The 25,075-nt window shown below is 39.0% G+C and overlaps 1 protein-coding gene across 3 annotated transcripts in view; it reads left to right on the plus strand.

The window, feature by feature from the left end:
* SNTB2 (syntrophin beta 2) overlaps positions 1-25,075 on the plus strand; it is a 92,247-nt gene that overhangs the window by 55,979 nt on the left and 11,193 nt on the right. The window contains exon 6 of one of the 3 annotated variants that reach the window (XM_053699416.1): positions 22,470-22,671. The exons of 1 other annotated variant lie outside the window; for it this stretch is intronic. In XM_053699416.1, the coding sequence (XP_053555391.1) occupies positions 22,470-22,671 (202 nt within the window). The remainder of the gene's footprint in view (positions 1-22,469; positions 22,672-25,075) is intronic. One more of the 3 variants, XM_053699417.1, reaches the window with a different exon arrangement.

The raw sequence follows: 25,075 nt of genomic DNA on the forward strand, positions 1-25,075 counted from the left end.
TTCCTGCAAACGTAAAAGAATTTTGTGAAACCAAATTAATATTTATGAGAAAAACATAAATAGCTTGAGCATAGGGCTAAACCGGGTAAGGATTAAAGCCTCATGGAATAAAGGGTTTTACCTTCTAGTTAGACTTAGGGCTCGATTTACCAAAGCCCTACGGCTGCAAGTTCTCACAAGAACTTGCTCGCCGTAATTTATCAAGCAGCGGTCACCAGACCACCGCTTCCTTAACCTTTTCGCCACCTCTAAGGTCGAGTCCGACCGAGGAGATTGACAGCTCATGCCCGCGTGTGATTGGCTGTGCGCGGGCAGGGGGTGGGAGTGCAATTTTGCGCTCGTGTGCAATGTTGATTATCTGCAGGTAATTTCGCCCCGCCACAGGCGAGCTGAGGCGTACAGGGGCGCGTATACGTGCCCCTGTACGCCTCAGCTTTGATAAATCTAGCCCTTAATAGTGCAAAAAAGGTTATCTGGCAGAATTCAAGGGATATGGTGGTAAGATACAAGTGGCAGGACTGGGAAGGGGTCACTGTTGTATGTGTATATATAATAACTACCCGCACAGAAGTATTATTATGTGAGGGATTTAACCCACTCAAGCTGTACGACATATAGATGTTAGCACACACTGGACTAGACTTTTGCTTGATAAATCACAAACTGTTATTTTGTATCTATTATGTTTTCAGCATAACATCGAAAAACCATATGTCAAATGACTACACGCAAAACAAACTCAAGAAGGTTACAGGAAATTATCAAGTACATACACATCTGTGACTGCAAGAAGTTCAGATGTAAACACTTACTTCAAAAATAAAATCACGTGATCGTCAATGCGATTGTATGATTTTAAGGCCAGGATTGGATCATGAGGGACTACCTACAATGCTAGGCATGCCCCAGTCTGATTTCCCATGAAACAGAAGGAGGAGGGTGCAGAATACCAAAAAAGGTAGGACGTTCCATGCCATGCTAACGGCGTTAAAGCCCAGCGCTGTTAGGACGGCATGGTACATCCTAACAGTGTTAAGTGGTTAAAAGAATACGTAACTTAAAAACAGGTTAGTAAGATTGTTATCTTACAGCGGGGAAATAGAAAAAAGGCTACAAAGCTAGAAAGCAAACAATCATTAGACTTTAATAACCAAGTAAAGGAGAGAAACATTAAAATTACAACAATATCTTGGTCGCTACAATAGTTTAATTAGAGCTGCTTTTCATTTATCACTTGCAAAGTCGCTTAAAGGGACATAATACTCATATGCTAAATCACTTGAAAGTGATGCATTATAACTGTAAAAAGCTGACAGGAAAATATCTCCTGAGCATCTCTATGTAAAAAGGAAGATATTTTACCTCACAATTTCCTCAGCTCAGCAGAGTAAGTTCTGTGTAAAAAGTTATACTCAGCTGTTGCCCAGCTGCAGGTAAAAAAAAATAAAAAAAAATGAAGAAATGAACAGCAGCCAATCAGCTTCAACAGTGCTGAGGTCATCAACTCTTTTACTGTAATCTCATGAGATTTCACTTAACTCTCATGAGATTTCATTGTAAACTTCCTTACACTGAATAGGGAAATAAGATGAGTGTCCATGAAAGCTCGCTCCTTCCACTGTCCCGGGACAGACATACTGATTTGCTGCTTAGAAGTCCTTTACAATGGGAGGTGGCTACTGAGAAACTTTTGAGGTAAAATATCTTTCTTTTTTACATAGAGATGTTCAGGTGATATTTTCTAGTCAACTTTTTACAGCTAAACTGCATCACTTTCAAGTGTTTAAACATTTGGGTATTATGGCCCTTTAAAGAGGGAGTAACATCCACTAAACAATATACACATTTAATGCTTGGTACAATTTTTTTATTAATTATATTTTTTTTATTTTTGAATAACACACAATACAAAACAGGACAAAGTCTTGCTTAACAATAGGCACACAAATATGCACATGGTGCAAAACATTGTAGTACTACAAATAGGTATAATTCTGTAAAACACTTAACATATGTCACAAAGACTTGGATAAAAGGGGAGGTATATTTGTACACATTTAAGAAATATAAAATAAAAGATAGTTCTTAGATTATATCAACAGTAAGGCGCTATGAAGTTGCAACTATGGATTTAAAGATAAACAGTTTAAGGTTATAGGGTTCAAAATATCAAAGGCTAATTTGGTATATTAAAAGGACCAGAAAAAAATAAAGGAAATTCTTTCCCCCGGGTCTCACCTTAAACCTATTTCCCTGAGTTGAAGAGAGGGAGAGAGGAAATACTTTCTTTTTCAGTTTACAATTTTTTTAAGAAAAAAGTGGGAATACGTTCTTCTAACTTAAAAAAAGGATATAAACTCAGTAAGTATTCCCCAGAAATATGTTATATATAATGCCTCTGAAACACTTGATTGGTGGTCCACTTTCCCCAGAGATGCTGGAGTGCCCCATCACATTTAAAGGGAAAATATACTCAAAATGTTTATTATTATTATCATTTTTATCATAATTAGTTTTAAAGTACCACATACTCTGTAGCTTTGGATACATGAGTATAAAAATTACAGGTACATAAAACAACCTAAACAAAAAAATAATTAATACAAGAGGATGAGGGCCCTGCTTTAAAGAGATTTAAATCAACAGGATATGAAAGAACAGCATTAGCAGGAAGTACCTATAAGCCAATGAGCATTGACAGAAAATACCTATCAGCCAATAAACGTTAGAGTCAAGTACACAACTGATACTGACTGCTGTATTAGTTTCCATTTAAAGTGATTGTTAAGTTTATTTAATTAAAAATAATCCTAAAAACATGGGCACTTTAAGTCATTAAACTTTGAAAAGACGCTTTTTTAAAATACTTACCATTTTGTTACGGTAAACATACTGTCGATCAACCTCCCGCATCTCCTTCTGTATTGAGCATATCTATGACGAATCCGGCTTCCTCCAATCGTTGTGTTCCCCCTTTGGCGTCCAGCTTGTGGGGCACGCAACGATTGGAGGAAGCCGGATTCGTCATCGATATGCTAAATACAGAAGGAGATGCAGGCAGGAGATCAGCGGTCTGTTTACCGTAACGAAATGGTAAGTATTTAAAAATAGAAGCGTCTTTGTAAAGTTTTATAATCACTTTAAATGTAGACATCTTTTACTTTGCATTTTTCACGGAACAAAACAATTTCAACAGGATTAAATACTCTTCTTTCAAATGAATGACATTTTTTTGAGTACAGTGTCCCTTTAAAGGGACATTGAACAGTAAATAAATGCTGTTTAAAATGACATATTTAAAGCAAAGATTTGCCTGAGAATAATATGTAGGTATATTTGTCAAAATTATATTATTTTTTTAAATATGGAAAAAAATAAGTGTAAAGTTTTAAGGCTTGTGAGATTCTATAAGAAATCTTGCCAGTACTATGAAACTTGGAAAAAAAAGGTTTTACGCAAGACCAGCTGTCTAAGTATATTATTATTATCATTTATTTGTACAGCGCTGCAAAATTCTGTAGCACTGGATTTAGTAAACTATGCTCTCCACAAGTTCTCTTAAGAAGTTGGAGTTTATTAGATCATTTGTAAAATCAAAACAAATGTCAGATCAGTATGTTAGGGGGGGTCATATGGGGGTCATAAGAGACCGCAGGATGCAGATTTGTTTCATGTGCAACCTCTGCACTTGTTCATTGCTGAAAAAGCAGCATATTAAAGGGACATTCAAGTCAAAATTAAACTTTAATGATTCAGTTTTAAACAACTTTCCAATTTAATTCCATTAATAAAATGTGCACAGTCTTTTTATATTTACACTTTTTTAATTTAAATTGTGTCTAAATACACAAAACACATTAACGTAATAGAAGAACACCTAGATGTGAAAATAGTGATGATTGTAAGATACTATAGGCTGAAAGCAGAGTCATCTAATTTGTATTTGCTGCAGGATTTAATTTTTAAAATGCGCTCCCTGCTGCCTGATAACTTTGCGCTCCCCACTGTAGTTTACCTTTACAGCAAGCATCATAACATTCTATGGCAGACATCTTGAAACTCGCAGGGTCAGGCCCTTATATTAGAAAATTCCCTGAGCGCAGCCATTGCGAGGGGCAGTATAGTTTTTTATGTCTGACTGGCAAAGTTTTGGGCTCCCCTCTCTGCTGGGGCCAATTAGGGACAGTTATAAATGGGCCTCTGTAGTGTGCAACCAATTAATAGGTGTAATATGGCCGTTTTAATGGTTCAGTAACACCTTATAAATACAAACTTTTTCTGCTGGCTTTAAATAAATTAACATAGCAGCCCAGCCTGAGCACTATTACAATGAATTAACACCTTGTTTGCGGCAATTGCTCTTCAGTGATCAAACTCCACCCATCATTTTTCTTAGCGGTAGGAGCTAATCCAGACTTGAGCTTGGGGAAGACAGAATTTGCCACTATCATTGTGTTTACAAAATCTTAATTTTTTGGGCTTTAGCAGAAAAGATCAAATTACAAACTGGAAATGAGGCCCGTGAATCCTGCTACATGCTCTTTTTGTTTTCAGTACTTAAATTACAGAAAAATAGTGGAAAATAAATCAATTAAATATACTGCAAAGTTGTTTTAGTATGCACAATTAAAGGGACATGAAACCCAAACATTTTCTTTCATGATTCAGATAGAGGTTAAAATTGTAAACAACTTTCCAATTTACTTCTATTATTTAATTTGCTTCGTTCTCTTGTTATCCTTTGCTGAAAGGTTTATCTAGGCAAGCTCAGGAGCAGCAGAGAACCTAGGTTCTAGCTATTAATTGGTGGCTGCATATATATATATATATATATATATATATATATATATATATATATATATATATATATATATTGATTGTGATTGGCTCACCCATGTGTTCAGTTAGAAACCATTAGTGCATTGCTGCTCCTTCAACAAATAATACCAAGAGAATGAAACAAATTTGATAATAGGAGTAAATTAGAAAGTTGTTTAAAATTGTATTCTCTATCTGAATCGTGAAAGAAAATGTTTGGGTTTCATGTCCTTTTAAGCATTTTAAATCACAATCTCAAAGTATTTACTGTCTCTTTAAAGGGACAGTCAACACCAGAATTTTTGTTGTTTTAAAAGATAGATAATCCCTTTTTTTACCCATTCCCCAGTTTTGCATAACCAACACAGTTATAATAATACACTTTTACCTCTGTGATTAACTTGTATCTAAACATATTCTGACAGCCCCCTGATCACATGACATTTTATTTATTATCTTTTGACTTTTATTTTAGCCAATTAGTGCAGTGTCTGCCACAATCCACGGGCGTGCTCACAATGTTATCTATAGGGATTACCTGGACTAGCTCTCCCCTGCTGTGAAAAGCAAATACAACAGCATGTGATTAGAGGCGGCCTTCAAGGGCTTAGCAATTATCATATGAGCCTTCCTAGGTCTAGCTTTCAACTAAGAATAACAAAAGAACAAAGCAAAATTGGTGATAAAAGTAAATTGGAAAGTTGTTTAAAATTGCATGCCCTATTTGAAACATGAACTTTTTTTTGGACTTGACTGTCCCTTTAAGTTTGGAGCAGTTTGAATTTATACTTTTAACAGGAATTGGAAAGCCCAAAATATGCAGCATTACATTACAGAAAAAGGGAATAAAATGAATAATGAAATTATATTGCATTTGTTTTTTTACTACATATAATTAAACTTTTTTTTATTACAATCTCAAATTATCTAATGTTCCTTTAAAGTATGGTAAATGGTATTACAAACGCTAGGATTTACTATCACTAAAAATAAAAGTTAGTTTAATTGTTTTGTAAAAAACAGCTTTACACTCACCCACCCTATCGGTTAGGAAGTAGTTCACTAACACACCACCTCTGGCCGCCCACGACATAGTGCTCTTCTCCAATGAGGTGACGTTTCCCCCTCTAGCCATGCTAGGATGTCAGTTGACACTCACGGCTATTGGTCTAGAGGTGGAAACGTCACCTCATTGGAGAAGAGCTCTATGTTGTTAGCGATCTTCTTTCCTAACAAATAGGGGCCAGTCATCGCCGCAATTCAACCCGATCGAGTACAATCGGGTTGATTGACACCTTCCTGCTGGCGGGGATTGGCCGCGATTCTGCAGGGGGCCACGTTGCACCAGCAGCTCTTGTGAGCTGCTGGTGCAATGCTGAATATGGAGAGCGTATTGCTCTCCGTATTCAGCGAGGTCTGGCGGACCTGATCCGCACTGTCGGATCAGGTCCGCCAGAGTTTGATAAATAGAGGCCATAGGATGAGTGCAACGCTGTTTTTTTCGAAACAATGAGAGAAACTGTATATTTTTAGTGATGGTAAATCCTACCGTTTGTTATACACTTGGGTTTACCATTAATTTAAGTATAGTGACATATTTATATCCCCTGCAACATTGTACACAGTGAATGCTTTGATTAGAGTAAAAACAAAGTTATTTCTGTCATTAATAGAGCTCAGAAAGGAGAACAGGAACATGAATTCCACTGGGTGTATCTCTAAACTGCTCTTCATTTGCAACACACAGCCATTCTGTACAGCAAGAGTAAATAAATCACATTATATTAAGTGTGCTGTCTGAGTCTCATCATACATCATAGGAATGTGAAAAGCTCAGGCGGACAGGGGTCATGTAATCATGCTGTTGAGAACAAGCAGTTACTGTATATGAACATAATGCAGATGTGTATGTTTAGACTGACATATATAATGAAGTGTGTATGTTTATATATAGGCCGCACCGTACTTTCCTTTCAGTCACACCTCTTTAAAGTGTACCTCTTTTGTTATTTGAAATTCTGGGAAGTATTTTTTCTTTTTAATAGGACAGTAGACTTTATTATAAAGAATGTCCCATAATATATACTTAACCCAGTACTGCACTTTTAACAATATATTGTAGAATATTTTATTGAAAATATATTTTTAATCCCAAAGAAGCAGTCAAAGCATCCTATAACCCCCCCCCCCCCCAACTGTTGCAGCTTATTACATGCTTTTTTATTAGCTTTTCACAAGAGACTGCTAGTTCATATGTACCATATAGATAACATTGTGCTCTCTCCATGAAGTTGTGCAGGACACACCACTAATTGGCTAAAATGCAAATCAATAGATAATAAATAAATAGCCAGGTGATCAGGGGGCTATCAAAAGAGGCTTAGATACAAAGTAATCTCAGAGGTAAAAAGTACATTAATATAACCATGTTGGTTGTGCAAAACTGGGGAATGGGTAATAAAGAGATTATCTATCTTTTTTAAACAATAACATTTTTTGGAGTAGACTGTCCCTCCAAGCTTAGGAGCTTGCATATGTCTGCAGCACTATATGGCAGTAGGGTACTTTTCCATTAACGGACCAACATTTTTTTGGTGATTACAGACTGCCGACAGATGGCACTATAGAGTTTTGCTCCGTTAATGGAAAAGTACCCATGGGAGAAGAAATTCACTCATCTCCACTATCTTTTTTTGCCTCCGTCTGGGGGGTTCAATGTCATTCACAAGCACACGAAAGGGAAGTTATGCTTTTGAAAATAATGGTACTTTTCTATTAATGAACCAAAACTCTATAGCGCCATTTGCTGGCATTCTGTATTTACTAACTGCTAATGGAAAAGTACTGGCAGTAGTTTTGCAAGAATGTTATCATTTGCAAGAGCCCTTTTTTTCTGCCATATAGTGCTCTTGCAAATGATAACATTCTTGCATGCTATCTACTTAGGTATCTTTTAAACAAAGAATACCACAAGAACAAAGCTAATTTTATAACATAAGAAAAACAGAATTTATGCTTACCTGATAAATTACTTTCTCCAACGGTGTGTCCGGTCCACGGCGACCCACAGCCTTTGTTGTGACTTCAACTATTCCAGGGGGGTATTTCAAGTTTTCTAGGAACTTTTTCAGTGGACAACAGACCCTCTCACATGCATCTGCATGCACTGTACTTAAAAGAAACTGTGCAAAAAATGGTGCGAAAATGAGGCTCTGCCTAATACAGTGAAAGGCCCTTCCTGACTGGGAAGGTGTCTTAACTAGTGCCTGGCGATAAAAAAACGTTCCCCAAATAATAAAAGTGTGAAATCCACTTCAAACTTTAAATAAAAACTTAAATAAACAATCGATTTAGCCCTTAAGAGTGTCCACCAGTTAATAGCCCATAATAAGCCCTTTATTCTTTCTAAGTCTAAGAAAATGGCTTACCGATCCCCATGAGGGAAAAATGACAGCCTTCCAGCATTACACAGTCTTGTTAGAAAATGGCTAGTCATACCTTGAGCAGAAAAGTCTGCAAACTGTTCCCCCCAACTGAAGTACTCTCATCTCAACAGTCCTGTGTGGGAACAGCAATCGATTTTAGTTACTGCTGCTAAAATCATACTCCTCTTTTAAACAGAACTCTTCATCTCTTTCTGTTTCAGAGTAAATAGTACATACCAGCACTATTTTAAAATAACAAACTCTTGATAGAAGAAATAAAAAACTACAACTAACACCACAAACTCCTCACCATCCCCGTGGAGATGCTACTTGTTCAGAGCGGCAAGGAGAATGACTGGGGGGCGGAGCCAGAGGGGGAGCTATATGGACAGCTCTTGCTGTGTGCTCTCCTTGCCTTTCCCTGTAGGGGATGAGAATATCCCACAAGTAATGGATGACGCCGTGGACCGGACACACCAATGTTAGAGAAATAGTAAACTTTTAAAAACATTTGGGTGTCATGTCCCTTTAACTGGCTCTGCGAGGACACTCACACTCTAAACTTAAAAGCAGGGGTTATATGCTCCAGACTAATCACAAAAAAATAGCAGCAGAGGTTGGGTGACCATACAGGATCTTTGGAGTGCTTCTGTTTGATAAAAAAATAAATTAATTCTGCAGTGGGGTATCATTAAAAAAATTCAGAACTAGTACATTTCTATATATCTTTATAATAAGGTTTACTGTCCCTTTAAAATAGTCTCTACCTAACTACCTTGATGAAAACCTTTTTTCAGCAATAATAATAGCAAGTAATCAAATTTTGTATTAGTTTTGTAGAAATCAATGAAACTGGAGAATCTAAAAGGCTAATTATAGACAGGTTTATCAACAAGCTCACAGCCTGTAAGAATCCTTCCAATCTTTCTACATCCTCAACAAAAAAACAAATAAAAAAAAAAGAAGAAAGTGCATCGTTGGCACCAGAAAAAAATAAACAAAAGAACACAGTGATGCAAACAAAACAGATGCAAAACGTACAAGTAGCAATAGGTACATAGACGACAATATACAGTGTGTATATATATATATATATATATATATACACACAGTATATATATATAAAGAAAGGTTGATTCAAGCACTCTCTGTTATATGAGTTGCCAAGGTGCTCTCTATGTAAGAGGCACTCTCAGGACTTGTATTGCTCAAAGTTACTGTCACTTTATTTTCTTATTCCAGGTCAACATTTCAGTCCGTACAGTGACCTTTTTTTTAAGACCAATTTTTTCTCACTTAGACATCATTTTTCTGCTGAGTGTGTGTATATATATATATATATATATATATATATATATATAATTTTTTTTTTTTTTTACTGGGAATGTGAGGGACATCATTAATGATTGAGGTGATAAATACATTACATCAAAATTGAAATTGTTAAAAAAAAAACTCAATGTACAAGTGACTTAATACTGGCTAGTTTGCTTTAAGCTACTTATAGCTGGCTGGTTTTGTCAGGTTGTGTGTGGCAGTTTAAAATATTGTTTTTTAATAGCTGCTGATATGATTACAATGTGAATTACAAGATAACCTTGTTAATATCTTTGTCATTGCACATTGTTAGTATCTCTTTAGTTGGACTACTTAGATCCATATTGGGTTACCATGGTGAGTGTCCACTTGTTACTAGGTGATGTCACCCTCTGGTGGAGGTTTTGTAAGTCTGCATAACCTATGTTTAAATGCCAGCTTGTGCCCTCAGTAAGATGAGACATCTCACATTTGGGTTTATCATTCTTTCTGACTGAATGTGTAACCAACTTTACTTCTTATATACACACATTTTCAGACAGATTATTTTCTTCTTTGTTCTTTCTGAAATAGAAAAATTATACATTTGAAGGTTTCTCTTTTTTCTCCTCCTAGCTATACATACTAAGGCCACACAATCTTTACTTTCAAGTTTTCTTTTCAAAACTATGTACCATTTAATCAGCCCTCCTTTGAACAGTTTATAATGTATTCCAATAGTGAGCTTGGCACACACTAACAGTAGTCACAATCACCAGGGTGCATTTTGAAAATATAAATATATCCCACACAGCTGAAAGCACTCTCTGGTTTTACACTCCCTGGTCTACTAAAAGACCAGAGAGTGTTTTGTGCTGTGTGGGATATATATATATATATATATATATATATACACAGTATATATTAAAAAAGAAAAAGAAAATTTCCTTCTATTTGAAAAACATTGTAATGTACAATATGCATTAGCGCATTTGGTCTAATACGTGTAGGGTTAGCACATTTATATTTGCTGCCCATCGCTGTGCGACTTACCCCCTTCGCTGCACTAGTCTGCACTAGTTCTCATGCTGTGTCTGACGGCATGAGAACAAAACTCACATTGGAGCCTATGGAAGCACGCTCTTGTGAGCCCAATGCTTCCGTGCAATTTGCGTGCGCTGCTTTTACTAAGTTGAGCACAAATATTGCTTTCACTGAAGCAATATTATGGCCCTAAGTGCGCAATTTCTCATTAAAAAACTATTATATTTGCTGCTCCCATTGGAGCCTATGGAAGCGCTCTCACTTTTTGCGCAATTTGCCTGTACTGATATTGCTAAGTTGAGCGCAAATATCGCTTTTGCTGAAGCGATATTTTTCGCTTAAATTTAAATCTGCACAGTTTCTCATTAAAAACAAAAAACACTGAGCAAGGTTAAGTTGTGTGGTATAGCCGTTGCGTTAATACAGCTAAAAATATGGCTGTACCGCAGTTTCCGGATTGTATCCGGATATCAGAATCAAAGGTGACTTATTCAAGCTGACAGGTAGCATACACACACTTTATGGAAGGGCATCTGTGGAATATCTGATCTCTGATTAAGCGCATATGAGCAAGCACGAAACGCGTCAGTTCTTCCACAGCTGCCCTTCCACACAGTGTGTGTATGCTACCTGTCAGCTTGAATAAATTGCCTTTGATTCTGATATCCGGATCCTCCCTTCTTTGTTTTACTGTTTGACCAGCACAAGACAGCTGTTTAGGACCAGAATTCCTGTACTGTACATACAGACCACCCTGCAATATCCCACAGCGTTTACCTGTCTGAATCCTGACTACCGTTCTATCCTGCCTACCCGTACCTCTGATATCAGGAGGAAATGGCCACCCAGCGGCGAACATTCCCGTAGAGACACAGTAAGACCTCGAAGAACTACCCAATCTGAACACTCACCTGGGATCCCATTAGCAGCTCGGACGAGTTGGAGAGGCTACACACTTAACCATCCTGCACCGGATCAGCACTTGGACCCTCCCAGCACCGCTCGAGGTACGTCACTTGTGAAAGGTGAGACCGGCTCACTAATTAAGCTTTTACTGGCAGTACTTACTTGTATTCAGACAGCTATACCGGCATCCCTTGTTGTCCCTACACAAGCTCTTGAGGCTACTATTCCTCCGGGACACTTCACATCTCTTATATGGGACACATTTGATACTCACCTTTGGAATACCGTGGAGCGGCTTGTTACATAGTCCCTGTACTCAAACCTGTACCAATACAGGATATTGCTCTTGTGGGATTTACAAATGTTCAGACCGAAAGAACTCTCCCTTCTATAAGCTAAAAAAAACAACCTAATCTACCTATTGCCCCGAAAAGGGATCTTTTTCGTAGCCAATAAATATAAAAAAAGCACTAATCTAAATAACAAAACAAAAAAGAAAAAAAAAACACTAACCCCAAAATTTGTACTCACCATTGCTGAAGTCCGGCGATCCATCTTCTTCCCGGCGGTGATAGGTCTTCATCCAGGCGGCTCCATCTTCAACCAGTGCGGGGCCATCTTCCATCTTCATCCCAGTGGCGCAGAGGCGGCGTGGTCATCCGTCACAGAGGTCCTCTTCATGCAATCGGCTGCCGCACACTGAAGATTAAATGCAAGGTACCCCGTTTATATTAGGGTACCCTTGCATTCCTATTGGCTGAAAAATTCAAATCAGCCAATAGGGTGAGAGCTGCTTAAATCCTATTGGCTGATCTGATCAGATGTTAAAATTGTTTAGATCCACTGGGTTTAAGTGTGGGAAAGTAGATTCATGTGGAAAGTTGTCTTATAGGTTAAATTACAGGATATGTGTTTTCTAGAGGTAAAATAGAACATTCTTATTTTAGAGAAGTTGGGGGCTGCAGAGCAAGCATTGGAGGACACATGTGTCACCAGTACTGACAGCTGTCCATCACTGCAGATGCAGAATAGCTTGAATCAGATAGAGCAGACATCCTCATACCTGGCCCTCCCGAGGTTTTGGAACTACATGATGCCAGCTGATATGCTGGCTGAGCGTCATGGGAAATGTAGTTCCAAAACCTCTGGAGGGCCAAGTTTGAGGATATCTGAGATAGAGCATACAATTTTAAACAACTTTCTAATTTACTTCTATTACTTCTAATTTACTTCTATTATAATTTTTTTCAGGGATGTAAGCTTAGGAGCCGGCCCTTTTCTGGAGCACTATATGGCAGCAACTTTGCAAGAATGTTATCCACTTGCAAGAGCACTAGATGGCAGCACTATTTCCTGCTATGTAGTGCTCCAGATGCCTGCCTATGTATCTCTTCAACACAGAATAATCACGGGAATGAAGCAAATTTGATAATAGAAGTAAATTGGAAACTTTAAAAAAATTACATGCTCTGTCTGAAGCACAAAATAAAAATGTTGAGTTTCATATTACTTTAAGTCTTAATATCCCTCCTAGATAGAGAAAAAAGCAATCCAAGATGATGCCACAGCTCTAGAGTGGCACCTCCCCTCCGTTTGTGTTCATTTGATTTTTAACCAACTTTCAATAAAATATAGTTTCTTCTACAAGATACGTCGAGTCCACGGATTTCATCCTTACTTGTGGGATATTATCCTCCTGCTAACAGGAAGTGGCAAAGAGCACCACAGCAGAGCTGTATATATAGCTCCTCCCTTCCCCTCCACCCCCAGTCATTCTCTTTGCCTGTGTTTGTACTAGGAAGAGGTAAAGTGAGGTGTTAGTTTTAGTTTCTTCAATCAAGAAGTTTTTTATTTTAAATGGTACCGGTGAGTACTGTTTGCCTCAGGGGGATATGGAAGAAGATTTCTGCCCTGAGGTTGATAATCTTAGCAGCTGTAACTAAGATCCACGTTGGTTCCCACAGAGCTTCTGAAGGTAATACAAGAGACATCTTCAGTGTTGAGAACGGTTTATGCTACAAGCAGCATTGCGGTATGTGCAGCCCTTTATTTCTGAGGAGACTTGGTATATCAGAACTGGCTGACATTTATTTCCCTGTAAGGGAAGGGGTAAGCAGTAGACCTGTTAAAAAAGGGGGTGTTACTGAAACCTATGCCTTATTTTATTCAGCTGACATTTTGGGCTAAATTTATTTTATAATGGACAGAGTGCTGAGTGCTACATTATAAAGAGACACTGGGAGATATGCTTAGCGGTTTTGTTGTTTGGGAAACACTTTGACCGTATTGAGAGATACTTAGGGGTAAAGATTCCACATGGCTTATATTTGCAAACCGCTTCACCATGCGGTTGTTCAGGCCTACTCGGTCATCGGTCCTGATGGGCGGGGCTTATTTTCGCGCGCTCAGACGCGCTCTGTATTCTGGCTGGGAAGCAGCAGGCATTAGCTCCGGTGGAGCCTAAGCAGAGGTTCTCCTCTCTGGATTGTTGTCGAGTCATTTTGAAGTACCCTGGGGTCAGGTAGGCGCCACAGAGGTGCAGAGGGTATTTTTGCCGGACGCAATTAAGGTAGGAAAATTCTGATTGGCTGATGGAATCAGCCAATCAGATTCAAGTTCAATCCGATTGGCTGATCCGATCAGCCAATCAGATTGAGCATGCATTCTATTGGCTGATCAGAACAGCCAATAGAATGCGAGCTCAATCTGATTGGCTGATCGGATCAGCCAATCGGATTGAACTTGAATCTGATTGGCTGATTCCATCAGCCAATCAGAATTTTCCTACCTTAATTCCAATTGGCTGATAGAATCCGATCAGCCAATCGGAATTCGACGGACGCCATCTTGGATGACGTCATTTAAAGGAACCGTCATTCGGCGAGTAGGCGTCGGTAGAAGAGGATGGATCAGCGTCGGCTGGAAGATGATGGCTCCGGAAGAAAGAAGATTGAAGATGCCGCTTCATAGAACACTTCATCCCGATGATGGACTTCTTCAGCGTCCGCTTGGATCAAGACTTCAGCCCGATGATGGATTTCTTCAGCCGCCGCTTGGATCCAGACTTCAGCCCGAGGATGGACGTCACTCTTCAGCCCCCCGCTTGGGCTTGGATCAAGACATCGGAGGCTCTTCTGGACAGATCGGGACCCGGTGTGGTGAAGACAAGGTAGGGAGATCTTCAGGGGCTTAGTGTTAGGTTTATTTAAGGGGGGTTTGGGTTAGATTAGGGGTATGTGGGTGGTGGGTTGTAATGTTGGGGGGGGGGGTATTGTATGGGTTTTTTTTTACAGGCAAAAGAGCTGAATTCTTTGGGGCATGCCCCGCAAAGGGCCCTTTTCAGGGCTGGTAAGGTAAAAGAGCTTTTCTATTTTAATTTTAGAATAGGGTAGGGCATTTTTTTATTTTGGGGGGCTTTGTTATTTTATTAGGGGGCTTAGAGTAGGTGTAATTAGTTTAAAATTGTTGTAATATTTTTCTGTTTGTAAATATTTTTTTATTTTTTGTAACTTAGTTCTTTTTTATTTTTTGTACTTTAGTTAGTTTATTTAATTGTGTTTATTTGTAGGTATTGTATTTAATTAATTTATTGATAGTGTAGTGTTAGGTTTAATTGTAGATAATTGTAGGTAGTTTATTTAATTAATTTATTGATAGTGTAGTGTTAGGTTTAATTGTAACTAGGATTTATTTTACAGGTAATTTTGTAATTATTTTAACTAGGTAACTATTAAATAGTTATTAACTATTTAATAGCTATTGTACCTGGTTAAAATAAATACAAAGTTGCCTGTAAAATAAATATTAATCCTAAAATAGCTACAATATAATTATTATTTATATTGTAGCTATATTAGGGTTTATTTTACAGGTAAGTATTTAGCTTTAAATAGGAATAATTTATTTAATAAGAGTTAATTTATTTCGTTAGAATAAAATTATATTTAATTTAGGGGGGTGTTAGGGTTAGGGTTAGAATTAGCTTTAGGGGTTAAAAAAATTATTAGAGTAGCGGTGAGCTCCGGTCGGCAGATTAGAGGTTAATACTTGAAGTTAGGTGTCGGCGATGTTAGGGAGAGCAGATTAGGGGTTAATACTATTTATTATAGGGTTATTGAGGCGGGAGTGAGGCGGATTAGGGGTTAATAACTTTATTATAATAGCGGTGCGGTCCGGTCGGCAGATTAGGGGTTAATAAGTGTAGGCAGGTGGAGGCAACGTTGAGGGGGGCATATTAGGGGTTAATAAATATAATATAGGGGTCGGCGGTGTTAGGGGCAGCAGATTAGGGGTACATAAGTAAAACGTAGCTTGCAGCGGCGTACGGACGGCAGATTAGGGGTTAAAAAATTTAATTAGAGTGGCGGCGATGTGGGGGGACCTCGGTTTAGGGGTACATAGGTAGTTTATGGGTGTTAGTGTACTTTAGAGCATAGTAGTTAAGAGCTTTATAAACCGGCGTTAGCCAAGAAAGCTCTTAACTACTGACTTTTTTCTGCGGCTGGAGTTTTGTCGTTAGATTTCTAACGCTCACTTCAGCCAAGACTCTAAATACCGGCGTTAGAAAGATCCCATTGAAAAGATAGGATACGCAAATGGCGTAGGGGGATCTGCGGTATGGAAAAGTCGCGGCTGCAAAGTGAGCGTTAGACCCTTTCCTGACTGACTCCAAATACCAGAGGGCGGTAAAAACCAGCGTTAGGAGCCTCCAACCCTGGTTTTGACGGCTACCGCCCAACTCTAAACCTAGGCCAAAGTGTTTAACGACTATTGGTGGTTATTACTAGTCTGTTCAACATGTCTGACATTGAGGAATCTCATTGTTCTATGTGTTTAGAAGCCATTGTGGAACCCCCTCTTACATTGTGTAACTTTTGTACTGAAGGGCCTTACACTGTAAAAAGCATATTTTAAGTAAAGATAGTTTGCCTATGGATGATTCTCAGTCTGAAGAGAATCAGGATATGACATCCAATTCTCCCCAAGTGTCACAACCTTTAACGCCCACACAAGCGACGCTAAGTACCTCTAGTGCGTCTAATTCTTTTACTCTGCAGGAGATGGCTGCAGTTATGTCAACTACCCTTACAGAGGTATTATCTAAATTACCAGTGTTACAGGGTAAACACAGTAGGTCAGGTATTAATGTGGATACTGAACCCTCTGATGCTTTATTGGCTATTTCCGACGTTCCCTCACAGTGCTCTGAGTTGGGGGTCAGGGAATTGCTGTCTGAGGGAGAACTTTCAGACTCAGGAAATGTGTTACCTCAGACAGATTTGGACGTGATGTCCTTTAAATTTAAGCTTGAACACCTCCGCTTGTTAATTCGGGAGGTTTTAGCTACTCTGGATGATTGTGATACTATTGTGATTCCACCAGAGAAATTGTGTAAGATGGACAAATATCTAGAGGTGCCTACTTACACTGATGTTTTTCCAGTTCCTAAAAGAATTTCGGAAATTGTAAAGAAGGAATGGGATAGACCAGTTATACCGTTCTCTCCCCCTCCTAATTTTAAGAAAATGTTTCCTATATCAGACGCCATTCGGGACTCTTGGCAAACGGTCCCTAAGGTGGAGGGAGCTATTTCTACCCTGGCTAAACGTACAACTATACCTATTGAGGACAGTTGTGCTTTCAAAGACCCTATGGATAAAAAGTTAGAGGGTCTTCTAAATAAATTATTTATTCATCAGGGTTTCCTTTTACAACCTACTGCTTGCATTGTTCCAGTAACTACTGCAGCAGCTTTTTGGTTTGAGGCTCTAGAAGAGTCTATGAAGGTTTAGATGACATCTTAGATAGAATTAAGGCTCTCAAGCTAGCTAACTCTTTTATTACTGATGCCGCTTTCCAAATTGCTAAATTAGCGGCGAAAAATGCAGGATTTGCCATTTTAGCGCGTAGAGCGTTATGGCTCAAATCTTGGTCTGCTGATGTGTCGTTAAAATCTAAGCTTTTAGCTATTCCTTTTAAAGGTAAGACCCTTTTCGGGCCTGAATTGAAGGAAATCATTTCTGACATTACTGGAGGTAAAGGCCATGCCCTACCTCAGGATAAGTCTGTTAAGATGAGGGGTAAACAAAATAATTTTCGTTCCTTTCGAAACTATAAAGGAGAAGCCTCTGTTTCTTCTTCCTCCACAAAGCAGGAAGGGAATTTTGCTCAATCTAAGTCAGTCTGGAGACCCAACCAGACTTGGAATAAAGGTAAACAATCCAAGAAGCCCGCTGCTACTACCAAGACAGCATGAAGGGGCGGCCCCCGATCCGGGACCGGATCTAGTAGGGGGCAGACTTTCTTTCTTTGCTCAGGCTTGGGCAAGAGACGTTCAGGACCCTTGGGCACTGGGAATCGTGTCCCACGGGTATCAACTGGAATTCAAGTATTTTCTCCCAAGAGGGAGATTTCATCTTTCACGATTATCTGTAGACCAGATAAAAAGAGAGGCATTCTTACGCTGTGTAAAAGACCTCTCTACCATGGGAGTAATTTGTCCTGGAACAGGGGCAGGGGTTTTACTCAAATCTTTTTGTGGTTCCCAAAAAAGAGGGAACTTTCAGACCCATTTTAGATCTCAAGTGTCTAAACAAGTTTCTCAGAGTTCCATCATTCAAGATGGAGACTATACGAACAATCTTACCAATGATCCAGGAGGGTCAATATATGACTACCGTGGACTTGAAGGATGAATACCTTCATATCCCTATTCACAGGGATCATCATCAGTTCCTAAGGTTTGCCTTCCTGGACAAACATTATCAGTTTGTGGCTCTTCCCTTCGGGTTGGCCACAGCACCCAGAATCTTCACAAAGGTTCTAGGGTCTCTTCTATCGGTTCTCAGACCGCGGGGCATAGCAGTGGCGCCTTATCTGGACGATATTCTGATTCAGGCATCAACCTATCATTTGACAAAATCTCACACAGACATAGTATTGTCTTTCCTGAGAACTCACGGATGGAAAGTGAACATAGAAAAGAGTTCACTAGTTCCACGGACAAGGGTTCCCTTCTTGGGGACTCTTATAGACTCGGTAGAAATGAAAATATTTCTGACGGAGGTCAGAAAAACAAAGATTCTAAATACTTGCCGAGCACTTCAGTCCATTCCTCGGTCATCAGTGGCTCAGTGTATGGAGGTCATTGGATTAATGGTAGCGGCAATGGACATCATTCCGTTTGCCCGCTTTCATCTCAGACCACTGCAGCTGTGCATGCTCGGACAGTGGAATGGGGACTATGCGAATTTATCTCCTCAGATAAATCTGGATCAAGAGACCAGAGACTCTCTTCTTTGGTGGTTGTCGCCGGATCATCTGTCCCAGGGGACATGTTTCCGCAGACCCTCGTGTGTGATAGTGACAATGGACGCCAGTCTTCTAGGCTGGGGTGCAATCTTGAATTCCCTGAAGGCTCAGGGTGTTTGGACTCAGGTAGAGTCTCTACTTCCAATCAATATTCTGGAACTGAGAGCAATATTCAGTGCGCTTCAGGCGTGGCCTCAGTTGGCTTCGGCCAAATTTTTTAGATTGCAATCGGACAACATCACGACTGTGGCATATATCAATCATCAGGGGGGAACAAGGAGTTCCTTAGCGATGATAGAAGTATCCAAGATAATCCGATGGGCGGAGGCCCACTCTTGTTATCTGTCGGCAATCTACATCCCAGGAGTAGAAAACTGGGAAGCGGATTTTCTAAGTCATCAGACTTTTCATCCGGGGGAGTGGGAACTCCATCCGGAGGTGTTTGTGTCATTGATTCGCCAATGGGGCAGACCAGAATTGGATCTGATGGCATCTCGTCAGAATGCCAAGCTTCCACGTTACGGATCCAGGTCGAGGGATCCCCAGGCCGAACTGATAGATGCCCTGGCAGTGCCTTGGTCGTTCAGCCTAGCTTATGTGTTTCCACCATTTCCTCTCCTTCCACGCGTGATTGCTCGAATCAAACAGGAGAGAGCTTCAATAATCCTGATAGCGCCTGCGTGGCCACGCAGGACTTGGTATGCGGATTTAGTGGACATGTCCTCTCTGCCTCCGTGGAAACTTCCTTTGAGACAGGACCTTCTCATTCAAGGTCCTTTCCAACATCCAAATCTAGTTTCTCTGCAGCTGACTGCTTGGAGATTGAACGCTTGATTTTATCTGAGCGAGGATTCTCTGATTCGGTCATTGATACTTTGATACAGGCTCGAAAGCCTGTCACTAGAAAAATCTATCATAAGATATGGCGTAAATATCTTTATTGGTGTGAATCCAGGGGTTACTCATGGAGTAAAGTTAGGATTGCCAGGATTCTGTCTTTTCTCCAAGGATTGGAGAAAGGGTTATCAGCAAGTTCCTTAAAGGGACAAATTTCTGCTTTGTGAATTCTGCTTCACAAACGTTTGGCAGATGGGCCAGATGTTCAGTCTTTTTGTCAGGCTCTAACTAGAATTAAGCCTGTACTTAGACCAATTACTCCTCCCTGGAGTTTGAATTTAGTTCTTCGAGTTCTTCAAGGGGTTCCGTTTGAATCCATGCATTCCATAGATATTAAATTGTTATCTTGGAAAGTTCTGTTTTTAGTTGCTTTTTCTTCTGCTCAAAGAGTTTCTGAGCTTTATATTTCATTCTGATAAGGTGGTTCTACGTACCAAACCTGGATTTCTTCCTAAGGTTGTTTCAAATAAGAATATTAATCAGGAAATTGTTGTTCCTTCCTTGTGTCCTAATACTTCTTCTAAGAAGGAACGTCTGTTACATAACCTGGACGTAGTCCGTGCCTTGAAGTTTTACTTATAGGCTACCAAGGTTTTCCGTCAATCATCTTCATTGTTCATTGTTTATTCTAAAAAGCGTAGGGGTCAGAAAGCTACGGCTACCTCTCTTTCTTTTTGGCTGAGGAGTATCATCCACCTGGCATATGAGACTGCTGGACAGCAGCCTCCTGAAAGAATTACGGCTCATTCTACTAGGGCTGTGGCTTCCACACGGGCCTTTAAAAACGATGCTGTTGAACAGATTTGTAAGGCTGCGACTTGGTCGTCCCTTCATACTTTTTCCAAATTTTCCAAATTTGATACTTTTGCTTCTTCTGAGGCTGTTTTTGGGAGAAAAGTTCTTCAAGCAGTGGTGCCTTCCGTTTAGGTCTCTGTCTTGTCCCTCCCTTTCATCCGTGTCCTGTTGCTTTGGTATTGTATCCCACAAGTAAGGATGAAATCCGTGGACTCGTCGTATCTTGTAGAAGAAAAGGAAATTTATGCTTACCTGATAAATTGATTTCTTCTAAGATACGACGAGTCCACGGCCCTTCCTGTCATTTTAAGACAGATTATATTTTATTTTTACAACTTCAGTCACCTCTGCACCTTTTAGCTTTTCCTTTCTCTTCCTAAAACCTTCGGTCGAATGACTGGGGGTGGAGGGGAAGGGAGGAGCTATATATACAGCTCTGCTGTGGTGCTCTTTGCCACTTCCTGTTAGCAGGAGGATAATATCCCACAAGTAAGGATAAAATCCGTGGACTCGTCATATCGTAGAAGAAATCAATTTATCAGGTAAGCATAAATTTCCTTTTTTAACCTAATGTAGTGACTGGAGATTTGATTTCAACTTGACCAATTTACAACCACTTCTGGGGAGATCCTTGCACCAAGAATACTTCAAACAGTAAATTGGTTAAGCCCAAACTAATTGATAGGTAGGGAAGGCTACCTAACTCACCCCTTTTTAGCATAGCTGTGCTATTCATTAAAAGTATAGGGGAGGCTAAAAAAATGTCTGCTGCACTAACATTCTCTGATACACCTTTTTTTTTACCATTGACTTGTAATATCTAATTGTGTGCTATTCTTAGTGCTGGGTCATGATATGAATAGCGCATTCTGCCAGAACAGGAAACAGAGAGACAAGTCTAAGCGGCAGGCTAGTAAAGCAATGAGCAGCGCTATGATTTAAAAAAACATTTAAAGAATCAACAAGATTCTCACACTGGGGCAAGTTGGCATTAGGACAATCATCATGTTATTTTGGAATTAAAGCAGTAGGTTTCTATATAGAGGAACTGCTACTTAGTCCTTTATTGTAAAGGCCCTGAATGCTCTGAGCAAGTTAGCATTTGTAGCCAGCTTGGATGAGTGAATATGCTTTTTATCCTCTTTTTTTAGAATCGGGCCACAGATTATATATCAAAGTATAATCAGTGGTACCCCTCCCCCAATGTATGCTCAAATACAGTATATTCTTCATGTAACCCAACTATTGCCTTGATATGCAGTTTTAATGACACAACATGTATATATACACAACTATGAAATGCAATCTTTCTTGTTGGCATAATGAGTATGTTTATAATGTAAATTTGAATTTGCTGTGTATTTTTTTTGCAATTAATGAATGAACTGTTTAGTTTGCAGTTAGTCTGAGGCATAAAGTATATATGTGTGTATGTACACAAGCTGTTCTCTACAGTTACTGTGGCATGATGTATATAATGTGTGTCTGTATAGTATGTATACATGCTGTTCTCTACAGTTACTGTGGCAGTTACTGTGTCATGAAGATATAATATGTGTGTCTGTATACAGGCTGTTCTCTGCAGTTACTGTGGCATTAAGTATATAATATGTGTGTCTGTATACAGGCTGTTCTCTGCAGTTACTGTGGCTTGAAGTATATAACATGTGTGTCTGTATACAAGCTGTTCTCTGCAGTTACTGTGTCATGAAGTATATAATATGTGTGTCTGTATACAGTTACTGTGGCATGAAGTATATAATATGTGTGTCTGTACACAGGCTGTTCTCTGCAGTTACTGTGTCATGAAGTATATAATATGTGTGTCTGTATACAGTTACTGTGGCATGAAGTATATAATATGTGTGTCTGTATACAGGCTGTTCTCTGCAGTTACTGTGTCATGAAGTATATAATATGTGTGTCTGTATACAGTTACTGTGGCATGAAGTATATAATATGTGTGTCTGTACACAGGCTGTTCTCTGCGTGGAGAGGGAGTCTCGCTTTCCATACACTATGACACAGGATTCACAGTGTCCCGAGGAGGGCCATCTGGCCCTGTGCTGCATAAATACCCCTTTGAAAAGCTCAAGATGTCAGCTGATGATGGAATTCGGACACTTTATCTGGACTTCGGGGGGCCAGAGGGCGAGCTGGTGAGGAGTGTTAAAGCTGTGTGTGTATTCAATCTGTCTATATGTGAATGTTTCCTTGTCTGCGTGTAGCTGAACATTTACATAGCAGATGTTTATGCAAGTTGAAGTGGGGAGTTGGCCAACCTTATTTTTTTTATTTTTATTATTCTTGTATCTGAGCGGACACATTTTGTGTGTATGTGTAAATCACAAGTCTATTGACCAAATGTTCAAAGACTATGAATACTAGCAAAAATATACTTATATGCAGTTATATTAAAATAAAATTCAAATTTTTTAAACAAATTTTTCAATTTACTTCTATCATCAAATTTGCTTTATTCTCATGTTATTCTTTGTTGAAAATATATATAGATAGGTGTCTGAAGCACTACATGGCAGGAAATTGTGCTGCCATCTAATGCTCATGCAAATGTATGATATTCTTGCAAAACTGCAGCCATATAGTACTCCAAACATGGGCATGCTCCTGAGATTACTACCCTGCATTTAAACAAAAGATAACAAGAGAACGGTAAAAAATTATAATAGAAGGAAATTAGAAAGTTGTTTAAAATTTTATGTTCTGTTTGAATCATGAAAGAAAAATAATGGGTTTCATATCCCTTTAAAGGGACAGTCTACACCAGAATTTTTATTGTTTAAAAAGATAGGTAATCCCTTTATTACCCATTCCCCAGTTTCGCATGACCAACACTGTTATATTAATAAATGCTTTACCTCTGTGTTTACCTTGTATCTAAGCCTCTGCAGACTGCCCCCTTATCTCAGCGCTTTTGACAGACATGCAGTTTAGACAATCAGTGCAGACTCCTAAATAACTTCACGGGAGTGAGCACAATGTTATCTATATGACACACATGAACTAGTACTGTCTAACTGTGAAAAACTTTCAAAATGCTCTGAGCTAAGAGGAGGTTTTCAATGGTTTAGAAATCAGTTTGAGCTTACCTAGGTTTAGCTTTCAAAAATATCACCAAGGGAACAAAGCAAATTTGATGATAAAAGTAAATTGGAAAGTTGTTTAAAATTGCATGCACTATCTGAATCATGAAAGTTTAATTTTGACTAGACTGTCCCTTTAACCCCTTAATGACCACATCACTTTTCCATTTTCTGTCCGTTTGGGACCAAGGCTATTTTTACATTTTTGCGGCGTTTGTGTTTAGCTGTAATTTTCCACTTACTCATTTACTCTACCCACACATATTATATACCGTTTTTCTCGCCATTAAATAGACTTTCTAAAGATACCATTATTTTCATCATATCTTATAATTTACTATAAAAAAATGTATAAAATATGAGGAAAAAATAGAAAAAACACACCTTTTCTAACTTTGACCCCCAAAATTTGTTACGCATCTACAACCACCAAAAAACACCCATGCTAAATAGTTTCTAAATTTTGTCCTGAGTTTAGAAATACCCAATGTTTACATGTTCTTTGCTGTTTTTGCAAGTTATAGGGCCATAAATACAAGTAGCACTTTGCTATTTCCAAACTACTTTTTTTTCAAAATGAGTGCTAGTTACATTGGGACACTGATATCTTTCAGGAATCCCTGAATATCCATTGACATGTATATATTTTTTTTTAGAAGACATCCCAAAGTATTGATCTAGGCCCATTTTGGTATATTTCATGCCACCATTTCACCGCCAAATGCGATCAAATAAAAAAAATTGTTCACTTTCTCACAAATTTTTTCACAAACTTTAGGTTTCTCACTGAAATTATTTACAAACAACTTATGCAATTATGAAATAAATAGTTGTAAAAGCTTCTCTTGGATCCCCTTTGTTCAGAAATAGCAGACTTATATGGCTTTGGCTTTGCTTTTTGCTAATTAGAAGACTGATAAATGCCACTGCGCACCACACGTGTATTATGCCCAGCAGTGAAGGGGTTAATTAGGGAGCATGTAGGGAGCTTTTAGGGTTAATTTTAACTTTAGTGTAGTGTAGTAGAGAACCCCAAGTATTGATCTAGGCCCATTTTGGTATATTTCATGCCACCATTTCACCGCCAAATGCGATCAAATAAAAAAAAACTTTAATTTTTTCACAATTTTAGGTTTCTCACTGAAATTATTTACAAACAGCTTGTGCAATTATGGCACAAATGGTTGTAAATGCTTCTCTGGGATCCCCTTTGTTCAGAAATAGCAGACTTATATGGCTTTGGCGTTGCTTTTTGGTAATTAGAAGGCCGCTAAATGCTGCTGCGCATCACACATGTATTATGGCTAGCAGTGAAGGGGTTAATTAGGTAGCTTGTAGGGAGCTTGCAGGGTTAATTTTAGCTTTAGAATAGAGATCAGCCTCCCACCTGACACATCACACCCCCTGATCCCTCCCAAACAGCTTCCTTCCCTCCCCCACCCCACAATTGTCCACACCATCTTAAGTACTGGCAGAAAG

Source organism: Bombina bombina, chromosome 1 (genome assembly GCF_027579735.1).
Source record: "Bombina bombina isolate aBomBom1 chromosome 1, aBomBom1.pri, whole genome shotgun sequence".
In the NCBI taxonomy this organism is placed as follows: domain Eukaryota; kingdom Metazoa; phylum Chordata; class Amphibia; order Anura; family Bombinatoridae; genus Bombina; species Bombina bombina.